General features: G+C 48.2%; 1 protein-coding gene across 1 annotated transcript; it reads right to left on the bottom strand.

The window, feature by feature from the left end:
* Positions 1–7,053: 7,053 nt before the first annotated feature.
* CUNH19orf12 (chromosome unknown C19orf12 homolog) lies at positions 7,054–11,703 on the bottom strand. Its single transcript, XM_047079299.1, has 2 exons — positions 11,455–11,703; positions 7,054–8,078 (listed from the first exon to the last, which is right to left on the bottom strand). The coding sequence occupies exons 1-2, from the start codon at positions 11,636–11,638 to the stop codon at positions 7,813–7,815; spliced, it is 450 nt and encodes a 149-aa protein (XP_046935255.1). The 5' UTR covers positions 11,639–11,703; the 3' UTR covers positions 7,054–7,812.
* Positions 11,704–12,388: the final 685 nt, after the last annotated feature.

The raw sequence follows: 12,388 nt of genomic DNA, 5'->3' as shown, positions 1-12,388 counted from the left end.
TGGCCATCTGGATATCTTTTTTGGAGAAATGTCTGTTCAAATCCTTTGCACATTTTTTAATTGGGTTGTTTGTCTCTTTGTTTTCGAGTTCCAAGAGCTCTTTATATATTCTAGATACTAGTCCCTTATCAGATACATGATTTGTAACTATTTTCTCCCATCCTGTGTTATTTTTTTTCACTTTCTTGATGGTGTCCTTTGAAATACAAAAGTTTTTAATCTTGATGAAGTCCCATTTATCAATTTCTTTTTGTCATTTGTTGTTTTTGTGTCATGTCTAAGAAACCATTGACTCATACAAGATCATAAAGAGTTATTCCCATGTTTTTATTTAAGAAATGATCTATTTTGAGTTAATTTTTTATATGGTATCAGATGGGGGACTGCCCACCTTCATTTTTTATACAGTTGTCCCAGAACCATCTGTTGAAAAGACAGTTATTCCCCATGGAATTGTCCTGGTACCCTTGTTGAAATTTTTGTTGTTTTTTAGTATGGAAGAAATGCATGTGTACATGCTTATGGGCAAAACCCTGCACAGAGTGGGAAATGGTGATGAAGGGGAAGGAGAAGAAAGACTGGAGCAGCAGCCTCCAGAGGGAGAGGGGTGCCCAGAGGAGGGGCTGGCACAAGTCAAGGGCAAGGAGATGTGTGGGCAATGAACGTTCTCTCCCCAACACTTCCCTTTCTGTAGTGAAACAGGCACCATGTCACACTGCAGAGAAGGCACAGGGGGAGGGGTGGGAGCTGGGAGAAGAGGTTAGCAGGAGCGGAAGTAAGCCACCTCCCTGAGCTTAGAGATGATGAACCAAAAGTAAGACCAGTCTGTGTTCAGGTGTTCTTTAGGCAGGTGCGGGGGCAGGGGTTGGGAGGGGTGTGGGAAGAGTGGAGGGATCCAAGGCCTCTGAGGGCTGCCTGTACCAGGGTGGAAGGACAAGTCTGGTTCTTTTTTTTTTTTTTTTAAGTTTTATTTATTTATTTTGAGAGAGAGTGAGCAGATGGCAAAGGGCAAGAGAGAGAATCCAAAGAGAATCCGAAGCAGTGCAGGGCCTGATGTGGGGCTTGATCCCACACCCATGAGATCATGATCTGAGCCAACACTGAGAATTGCACGCTTAAGTGACTGAGCCACCCAGGTGCCCCTGGACAAGGCTGGTTGTTAGTGGCTGCAGCAAGCAGCCCTCTTGCTGAGGATGGTCAGGTTCATCCAGGGAGAAGGTCTTTAGCCACACACAAGACCAGCTTGTTATCCCAAGATACAGAGAGAAAATGCCCTTGCCCCTAAATCTAATTAGAGAGGGTGAGGAGGGAGTTACCAGCAAGTCCTCAACCTTCCAGTGCCCCATCTGTCTCAGTGGCCTTGGGCTGCCACAACAAAGTAGCAAAGACTGGGTACTCATCAACAATGGGCTTGTACTTAATGTAAACAATGGACATTTATTGCTCACTGTCCAGAAGCTGGAAGCCCAAGATGACAGTGCCAGTGTGGCTGCATTCTGGTGGGAACTCTTGGCTTGCAGACAGCTGTCTTTCCACTGTGTCTTCACAGAGAGATAGTGAGTGAGGTCTCTGATGTCTCTTCTCATAAGGGCACTAATCCCATCATGGGTGTCCCGGCCATGGTCTCATCTAACCCTGATTACCTCCCAAAGGCCCCACCTCTAAATGCTATCACATTGGGGGTTAGGGCTCCAGCCTATGAATTTGGGAAGCACACAATTCAGCCCACAACACCATCCAACCTGCTCTTGACCTCTAACAAGGACCTCAAACAAGCCCAGATCCTGAACTTCAGAACAGGGAAGGGACAGAAAGAGGTTCCCGGCCCTTTGCAGGGAGATGTCCATGTCACTGGCAACCCAAGTGGAAAAGAAAAATCTTTCGTCTTTACATTTTCTATTATGTATTTTAGAGAGTTGTGATGCCTGATACAGTAGCCACTGGCCACATGTGGCTTGACATGTGGCTAGTCAGAAAGGAAATGTGCTATAAGTATAAAAACTATACACCAGGTTTCAAAGACTTAATATTTTAAAGGAAGAAAAATATCTCAATAATCGTTTATATCAATTACAAGTTGATAATATTTGGTCTATTTGGTTAAGTTACATTATTAAGTGAATTTCATCTGTTTCTTCTTGCTTTTTAGAAATGTGGCTCACATTTGTGGCTTGTGTTAGATTCTGTTGGCGAGACACTAGAGAGAAGACCCCACATCCAAAATGGTTCCCGGCATGGCTGACCTTCCTGCCAGAGTCCGTGGGTACAAGTCCCACGTGCCTGGGGTGGAGTTCAAGGAATTCATGTTACAGTGGGGCCATGCCTCTGAGGAGGTAGGGCCCCCGGAGCATGCTCGTGAAGACTCCGCCTCGAGTCCAGCCCAGGAGGCAGCCCCAGGGAGCTGGGGACCAGGCTGGTCCTTGTGTGGTTCAGGGACAGGTAAAGCACTCACACTTTGTAACACTAGAACGCCCGTGGGCACAAGATGCCCACAATGCAGGGCCTCTTGTCTGCTGCACACTGCTTCTTCTGAACCATGCCCTCACCGCTTTGGAAGCCTGGAGGGTCACCAGCACCCGTTAGAATTTGTCTTTTTCTTTATTCCCCCCAAGCATGGAAGGGTGAAACGGCTGTAAGGTAAACAATGTGTATGGAGAAGTTCTAGCGAATTTCATATACCCATCCCCATTTACTACTTATTAAAATTGGCTATTAGTATTCCATTATATTGCCCACATATGCAGTTTGACTATGTCCCTGTTGCTCAGCACTGGGGCTGGTTCCCTTTTCTCCTGCTGCCATAAACAGCAGTGCTATGAATATCTTTATCCTTTTTCCATTTGAATTATTTTATTGTAATGTTTTCCCTGAAGTGAAATTTGTTGGCTGGAAAGTGTATACAGTTTTATGGTTCCTGTGACTTTTTTTCTTCAAATCACTCTCCCAAAAGACTGTATCACCAAGTATTTCCTCCAGCACTCTGTGTGTGTGTGTGTGTGTGTGTGTGTGTGTGTGTGTGTCTTCCTGCAGCCCTGCCAGTTCTGGGTTTGATCATTTGTATTTATTTTTACCAATTAATTGTTATGTAACAGAAGCTATTATCCTGGCATTTGCTTTGCAAATGAGAATGAGTGAAGTCCTTCCCTTAAAACTCATACAAATTAAGTAGCCATCACCTCTGTAGTTTAAAGAAACACTTTTCAGCTCCTTCTGTGTGCCAGCACTTGGGATACCCACAGCTGCCCTGAGGCTACAGTCCAGCTGGCCGGCTCAAGCTTCACCTCGTGACCCACCGTTATCAAATAGTCCAAGAAGCCTCCTCCGGTTAATAAAGCCATTTACCTCCTCCCAACAAACTGAAAACGCATCAGTCAGCCCCCTTTCCCTGTGTGGTTTAGATGAATCCTGGCATTTCTTAATTGCCATATGTTGATTGTTCAGGATTGAGACACATTCTGGTTTCTATGCAAAAAGATTGCAGGAGACATGGCTGATGTTCTGTTCATGGCTTATTAAAACCTCAGGAAGACCCTAGCCGCCCTCCCAAGGGGAACTCAATAACAGGCATCCTGGTGGAGCCACGTCCTGGCCCCTCAGGTAACCCAAGAAGGCTGGGAGGGAAACTGACAGAGGATGTGCATACTTGACCACTAGATGGCACCTCTCAATAACTAATGGGGAGAGAATTGCTTCCTTCCAAACCTCCAGCCCCATTCCTGACAGCCTCCCCACCATGCATTGCAACACACCCCAGTCGTGTTTACTTCCAAGCCAGACATCTCAAAAAAAAAATAAAATAAAAAAACAGAAAAATAAAAAGTTCATTCTAGCTAAAAATACACCATCTGCCTGTGAAAAATCTTGCCCGGCGCTGTCATGTCAACACCCAAAGCAGGTTAATAACCGGCCCAGAACAGATGGTTTCTTTTTATAATTACTGGGTCCCCCCCACCACCAGCAAGGCTTCTTCCTCAGCTGCCTCCTTACCCTGCTGGCAGCCCCCTAGTGTTTCCTGGCCACCCCGCTGCCACTGCCCAGCCAGCTACTGCCCTGCCAGCCACAGGGGGCCAGCCCATTGCCAGCCCTCTGCTCAGGCCGTAGGACCCGGGGGCTTTCAACACCACCTGGGAAGACGGCCACCAGGAGGTCACCCCAGCCTTGTCAACCCCACTATCAAAGAAAAACTAATCAAGCCAAGATGTCAGTAATCACTCAACAAATAAAGTTTAAGACACTTATCATCCTATTTCTGGGTGAGGATACAGTGAGATGTGCACCCCCAAACCCTGTTGTGGGGAAAGCAGATTATTAACACTGACTATCTAGAAAGAATTTTGACAGAATATAACAGCTTTAAAAAATATTGCAGGGGCGCCTGGGTGGCGCAGTCAGTTAAGCGTCCGACTTCAGCCAGGTCACGATCTCGCGGTCTGTGAGTTCGAGCCCCGCGTCAGGCTCTGGGCTGATGGCTCAGAGCCTGGAGCCTGTTTCCGATTCTGTGTCTCCCTCTCTCTCTGCCCCTCCCCAATTCATGCTCTGTCTCTCTCTGTCCCAAAAATAAATAAAAAAAGTTGAAAAAAAAATTAAAAAAAAATATTGCATACTGGGGTGCCTGGGTGGTTCAGTCTGTTGAGTGTCTGACTTTGGCTCAGGTCATGATATCACGGTCCATGAGTTCGAGCCCCGCGTCGGGCTGTGTGCTGAAAGCTCGGAGCCTGGAGCCTGCTTCGGATTCTGTGTCTCCCTCTCTCTCTGCCCCTCCCCTGCTAGTACTCTGTCTCCGTCTTTCTGTCTCAAAAATAAATAAAATTTAAAACGTAAAAAAATATATTGCATACTTAAAATTGTTTTTTTGGAGAGAGAGACAGAGAGAGAGTGTGGATGAACAAGCAGGGGAGGGGCAGAGAGAGAGAGAGAGAGAGAGAGAGAATCCCAAGCAGGCTCCACGCTCCGTGCAGAGCCAGATGCAGAGCTCAGTCCCACAACCCTAGGATCACAACCTGAGCCAAAATCAAGAGTTGGACACTCAACTGCCAGAGCCACTTAGGCGCCCCTATTGCATACTTTTTAATAGACTAATTTCACTTTGAGGAATATATCTGAAAGACTATCGTAATGTAAAATATGAAACGAATGTTAACACAAAAATGTTCACTGCAGCAATGGAAACCATACCAGGGATATGGTTAAGTGTGATGGAATGTTATACAGCCATTACATATTTACAAGGAATTTTAAATTATATCACAAATGTTACTTAATGTTAATTGGTAAAAGTGTTCAAAGAGGCCTTAACAGTAAGAACGCAAATATGGTGGAAATATGCACAGATAGCATTAAAAGGTTTGCATGAAACACACCAAATTTGTTAAGGGTGATATTCTGAGGGGTGCCTGGGTGGCTCAGTCAGTTGAGTGTCTGAATTTTTTTTTTAATGTTTATTTATTTTTGCAGGAGAGAGAGACAGAGCGTGAGCAGGGGAGGGTCAGAGAGAGAGGGAGACAGAATCTGAAGCAGCTCCAGGCTCTAAACCATCAGCACAGAGCCCAACACGAGGCTCAAACTCACAGGCTGTGAGATCATGACCTGAGCTGAAGTCAAACGCTTAACTGGCCACCCAGGCGCCCCATGAGCATCTGACTCTTAATTTTAGCTCAGGTCATGATCTCATGGGTTCCTGTGATTGAGCCCCGTATCAGGCTCTGTGCTGACACCTCAGAGCCTGCTTGGGATTCTCTCTCTCTCTCTCTCTCTCTCTCAAAATAAACAAACATTAAAAAACAAAGACTGATAATCTAGGCGGTAAAACATCATCCTTTTCTGGATTTTTCTAAGCTTTCATCAGCAAACACTAACAAATAAAAGGAAATGAATGGTTTTCAAAGACTGTTTAAAAACAGAGTTAAGGAATACTCTGGGGAGAGGACTGGAACAGGGGTCCCTGCAAGAGGAAGGCTTGCTTTTACATTTGTACTGTCTGACGTCTTCTAAGTTTTGTACCAGGCTGGTGTTACCTATTGAAAAATAAATAAATGAAGATTTTTTTCATAGAAGACACAGAAATAAGAATACTAACACCATAGGAGCCGAAAGGAAATCCTGAAGGGAAAGTGCTTTTACTTCCTATGGAAGACAGGACTCAAGGTCTGGTCTGCCATCTTGGGCCCAAAGTCCAGTATGGGTCACTCCAGGACCCGGCTAGTCAAGGGTGACTTCATTCAGCAAGGCCTGCTCCATCTGACCCATAATTGGTCACCCAACACTTGGGCCAGTGTTTTTCCAAGGAATCAAGGCAGGCAGGCCAGAGGGGCACTTCAGTGGACATCAGTATAGGGCTTCTTACCTAGGACCCCTGTGTCCCCTGGGCCTGGGAGAGTCAGACCCACCCAAAACATAAGTAATGCATGGGTGAGGCTTCCCCCAACTTCCCAATCACCCTCTATGAGTTAGAAGAACCATCCAAATGGCCCCCTACCTGCACCCCATTAACTCAAACAGCACATCAATGACCAGTGGCTTAATCAGTTCCAGGGGTGTGGCCTGTGCCAGGGCACCTAACTTCTATTAGCCGAGGCCAGCTAAAGAGCACCTTTTCTGTGAGATAAAGGCTCAATCCTTCCTTAATCAGCGTGGGTTCTAATTCACCCTGAAGTTTCCTTTACACCAATGGAAGAGCTGGAACACTGGTTCTCCTTAGCAGGAGGGCCTCCTCCGTACCCCCAGGGAGGCCCGTGCTGTTTCCCATCAGAGAGAGCCCCAAGTTGCTGTCCTGCCCAGGGCCTGGAGACCTAAGGGGCATTCTGCAGGTGCCAGGGGAGGAGGGGAGGCTCAGGGCAGGGTGCACACATGGCAGCACAGGGAGGCTGAAGCAGGAAACCTGGAAAACTGGGTCTCAGGCACTGGACTTGGGAGGCTTCTGTCATCCTTTAGAGCCACAAATCCAGCATTCCCTTGCACTCCAGGTGTACGACTCTGGGTGTTACAAATGCTTTACACAAAATATGTGAGAAGAGGTCTGTTCAGAAAACATTTATTGCAATTTGATAACACCTAGTCAAGTTACGGTTCCGAAAACAAAGTGAATATAGTATTAAGGGAGAATTTAGGGTGGACGCATTACCTAGATTCTATCAATTCAGAAAGAGCAACACTTTTTACTGAAAGTACTTAATTTGAAAAGCAAACCTCAAGAACTACCACGACTTTTCAGATGGGGAGAGTAAGCCCCTGGGACGGTGAGAGCCCAGGTATGCCACGTGGGAGAAGGGCTGGGGGCCTTGATGTTGTGGCTTCACTCAACATGCCGACCGCCCCTCCGTGGAAGGGACACTTGGAAGTCACTGGCCAGGGAAGGGGCACATGAGGGAAATGTGATTCCCTCATGGGCCAGCTCCCAGGTCCTGAGACCCAGGGCCCCAGGGGAGAAACAGGTCCCGTAACAGGTGCTTAGGACAGGCGTCCTCTAACAGGTGCTTAGGACAGGACTCCTTCACAGGTGGGGAGGTGGAACACAAGGGCCTTCCGCCACACTGCCTTGTGAGTAACAGTGGACCCGGAAAGCTGTCACTGATGTCGCTCTTCACCAGCCCTCCAGCCACAGGGTGGTCAGTGCATATTAGTGCACACGACCCCAAAACACGACGTCTTCATAAATAATCTCCAGAGCATGATACCGCGCCGCAGTAACCTCTCCAGCAGCTTTCATTCCACGCAAGGTAACACACTGATGATGTGGGGCTTTCCCAAACCCCCTGTCCCCTTCTGTGGGTCTGAATCACGTACACGAGACCCCTGCGTCCCAGGAGGAACGACCTAGTCATCGTACTGAACTTCGGCCTGGAGCTCCTTGGTGACATAGTTCACCAGCATCGCCAGCAGCTGCTGCTGCAGGGCCTCACTGCCCATGACCAGCGTGGTCAGCTGCACGGCGTCCATCCACTCCAGGTGCCTGACGATGGCGGTGACTTGATTAAAGAGCTTTTGCTGCTCAGCGGGTGGCAGCTCCATTAGGATCTGAGGAATTGGCTTAAACTGTCCGCTTGTCATCCATGCACCTAATAGACCCCCGACGGCCCCCCCTAGAAAACAAGGGAAGGCTTAATTAGTTGGGCCGTAATCGTAAATGACGGTCTCAGGTTCTTGCAGAGAGCACGTCCACCACCATGACGAGTAGGCACATTCAGGGAGGGCCAGAACGGGCTCGGCTCTGTGCCCGCTCTACCCGACAGTGCGGGGGGCAGAGGTTTATGTGGTCTTCAGTCCATTTGGGTCCGTATAATTGACACCCAAGCATGCCCTTCCTTAAGCTCTGCACGAAGCGTCTCCCACCTCATAGCTGTGCTAACTACAATCTTTTCCAGGGGCCGAAGGCTCCCATGCTTCCCACAAAAATCTCTCTCATCTGAAAGGAGAGAGCTGGGATCAAGTGCATTTTCAAGGAGAATTATCTCAGTGGTGAGGCAGAGTTTTCTCCATTGAGTGTCTAATATGCTCTTTGCCCCTGAACTTTGGAAATTTCTAGTGAAATCATGTGCTTAAAGGACCCTAGGGACAGATAAGGAGACCTTTACTCTTGAAACAACTATTTTTAATGCAACCCCTTCAGAGTTGTATGATGATAAATATCAGATTTAACTTACTCAACTATTTCTTTTTCAGCGGCCCCAAAAGGGCATAATCAGTGTTTTTAAATGTAAATTTATGATCAAATTTAAGGCGCACGATTTGGGGACTTGATGTCCTTACGTCAACGGAAAGTCCTGTCTAATCAAGTGGGATGCAGGTTTGTTACAGAAAGGCACCCTGGGGCAGAGGTCTCAAACCCTAGTGCCTTCAGGGGCCAGGCAGGGGGCTGAGAGGAATGAGGAAGGCTGGGTGAGCCTGTGGGTGACAGGGAGCTGTTTCCCTGTCTAAATGGGCTGTGGCTACCCCTTGCCAACCCATTGGTACTGCACAGAATGCTAGATTTGTATCTTCAAAAGGCCCCATGATTTTCAAATATCAATGATCAGGTATTGAAAATATGCAGCCCAGCTAGCTGGACATGACAACTCTCTTCCAACGAGTAGAGCAGAGCATGGAAATGGGAAACGGTAACTTCACAGTGGAGAAACCTGGCAAATACCACCTTAACCAGGTGAGCAAGGTGGGTGTCACCAGGGAGGCCCTGTGGGTGTCACGTGTACTTGAGATGACACTATGAAATAGGCACACCACCTCCTTCCATGGTCCATAACCCCAGGCTAATCACGAGAAAGTCATCAGGCAGACCCAAACAGAGAGGCATTCTACAAATACCTGACCAATATTCCTCAAAGCTACCCAGGCTGTGAAAGACAAGCAAAGTCTGAGAAACTGTCACAGACCAGGGGAGACTAAGGAGACATGAGGATTAAATGCAGTGTGATATCTTGAGCTGGATTTGGGGACAGGAAAAGTTCATTAATGCAAAAACTGCCAAAATCCAAGTAAAGTCTGGAGAATAGCTAATAGTCAGGTATCAGTGTTGGCTTCTTAGTTTTGACAAACGTATCATTGTAATACAAGACGTTAACGTTAGGGGAACAGAAACTGGGTGAGGGATATACAGGAATTCTCTGCATGGTCCTGCCAACTTCTCTGTACATCTACTACTGCTCCCAAATAAGAGGTTTATCTGAAAGAATACAGCCCCGGGCCAGGGAGGACCCATATGTAGCCTGGACCCTACACACACGCCCGTAAACCTGCACCCTCTCAAGAAGCACACCCTCCCCTGAGACAGAGACCAGGCCAACATCGAGTCCTGGAGCCTCAGCACTGCCCCTGGGCAGGCTCCCCTTCTGCTCCTAAGGCAGGGAGGATTCTGGGGAGGGAAAATCAGTAATTTACAAGTTTTACTGAACTTTTCCCCATGACACCCGTGAAGTGCTTAGAGTCGACAAGAGTTGCACACATCTGCACTAAACCTTTATGAGAACATCAATATTTGATTTAGAGCAGCACTTAATGCAAAAAGTCGCCAGGAATATCGACCAGCAAATTACTAACTCTTTGGAGAAGAGAAAATTCCTTTGTTTTCTGGGTAAAATGATACTCCCGCCCACGAGCAGGGGCTGCAAGTAGCGAATCCCTCGGGTTCTCTTTGCAGACATCCTGTTCTCCACCAGCTTTTACATAATCCGAATAAAATATATGCTCCCACAATGGCATCTGAGAACAGCTATATGATAAACGATCCTATCAAGACCGCCCCTGAGTGCACTAGATGGGGTGGGACAAAGATACAGAATGTCGCTGAGGAAAGAGGCAATGGCCTGGTCTCCGCCCTCACTGGCTGCTTCTTGGATGGTAAGAAGCTGAAGTCAGGACTCACTAATTCACAGTTTGGAAAGGGAAATGTACATGTGGAAGGTCTGGGGCCACCCACATGCTGATTTACTCCCCAGTGTGATCTCAGCTTCATGAAGTGTCCTCGGATATGCCCATCCTGCTATAGAAAGGCAGAACAGAGCAGGAAGCCATGCTAGGGAGCTGGGAAACAGAAGCCAACCTGGCAGACACACAGTCACCTCTCCAGCCTATACTCGTGTACGGACAGGATTTCCACCAGACTCTGAGCTCTCCGATGTCCCCAGCACAGCCTCCCCAGCACAAGGCAGGCATTCAGTTAAGTATTCACTGAGCCCAATGCAGCAGACCATGTCTTTAGCCAATGCCCCTATGTTTCAGGGTCCATCTGAGGCACCTCAAGGGAGGCATAATCCAGCCCCTCCTCAAGTCAGGCCCACACAGCAGCCAGCTCACTAATGCCACCCTAGCCCACGGTTCAGGCCACACAGGAATTCTTCCTTCCTATTCCTAAACCAAAGGAAGCAACCTCATCCTATCTCCAAGGAATGATGGGAAAATCAGCCAAACCTCCATTCATTGCCAGAAACTGGCTCTCAAATAGAAGCAGGTGGCAAAAGAAAGGGGCAGGGATGGCCACTCTAGCATAGTTTATTGCTGTTTCTGCATTAGATTGTTTGCTTTCAGAATGGGGCAGTCTCTCTGAATGGGCTTATGTAAAATGGCCAGACAGCATGTGCTCCTAGCAGGTGCTCAGCAAATCCCAGCCTTCTCCCTGGTTCCCTTCTGCAGTGATATGCAATGGTGACGGGGTTAGGAGACTATCCAAGGGCCCCAGGACACCCCGATATCCTCGGACTCTAGGACACACCCCTGTGGGGAGAGGCATCCCCCAGGTCTGCATGACACATGCCATTTCCAAGAACGCCCTGCACTTCTGAGACATTCACACTCAGAAGCTGCGTTTTCAATAGGATACATTACGTACACAGAGATCATTTCACAGAAGCAACTTGACTGAACATCTCACACAGGACAGAGACCTTTATGAGGTCTCCGTGGTCTCAAAGGCCTTTTTCACAACACCCACCAGGCTGGCTGCCCCTGCAAGGGATTCACGCTTACCAACAGCTAGTCCGGGTGGGCCTCCAACCAGGCCCCCGACGAAGGCCACGGCCCCTGTGACCAGGGCGCCCCTCCCAGAGTGCTTGACGGCCGCCTTCATTTTCCTCTCCTCGGAAATGGAGCAGAGCAGCTTCATGATGTCTCCTACCACGACGGGCATCTTGGCAAGCCTCAAAGGAAGCATTTCAGAGGGAGACTTTCAATGGGTGTCAGTGTATTTCCACCCAAATGTTACTCTCCCTAGAGTTTTGAGGAAGAGTCCTCATTTTTCAGTAGAGAACAGTAGCTCCACCATACGCACGACCGACAGCACTCCGTCATGTGAAAAGTTGTCACAGACAAAGCAGGGTAGCATTTAGTTAACAAGCAAACAGAATCAGCAGAATGGGTGAAAGGTCTTCTTTTCTCTCTGCTTAACTTCTGACTTAGGACAGATTAAGGAGCAACCCCAACTGCAGGCTCTACCGGTTCACCACAAGTGAGGCAAGACTGACCTCTCTTGCATCAGCGACCGTCCTGCTGGCTCAGGCATCCCCAGTGTGCAAAGCCTGACAGGGTGCAGAAAGTCCTGGCCTCGAGTCCTCTTTTGTGTGACAGTGCAACTGAGCTCATGCCAAGCCAGTAAAGGGGAAAGTGTTGGGCTGTGAGACCACACCGGCCTTGTGCCCGCACTTGCCCGCTGCATGACCCTGAGCAGACCGTCACATTCCTCACCTGTAATATGGAGACAAACCACCTACAAGCTGGATTCTTGAAAGGTATAAGTAGAATGGATGCAAAGTGGCCAGTGTGAGTCTGGAATACTGCAGGCCCTCAGACATGATGGCTCTAAATGGACATTCTGGGGGCGCCTGGGTGGCTCAGTTGGTTAAGCGTCTGACTTGGGCTCAGGTCATGATCTCATGGTTTGTGAGTTCGAGCCCCGCATCGGGCT

The sequence above is a fragment of the Lynx rufus genome, unplaced genomic scaffold, assembly GCF_022079265.1.
Source record: "Lynx rufus isolate CCGP_SWC_20201006 ecotype Redwood Valley unplaced genomic scaffold, mLynRuf1.p SCAF_16, whole genome shotgun sequence".
NCBI classification, from domain to species: domain Eukaryota; kingdom Metazoa; phylum Chordata; class Mammalia; order Carnivora; family Felidae; genus Lynx; species Lynx rufus.
This window is presented reverse-complemented; position numbering and strand designations above follow the sequence as displayed.

Coding starts and splice junctions, on each gene's coding strand:
- CUNH19orf12 (XM_047079299.1), bottom strand. CDS start 11,638: ATGCTTCCTTTGAGGCTTGCCAAGATGCCCGTCGTGGTAGGAGACATC. Junction 8,079..11,454: donor CCCACCCGGACTAGCTGTTG/GTAAGCGTGAAT, acceptor CTTGTTTTCTAG/GGGGGGCCGTCGGGGGTCTA.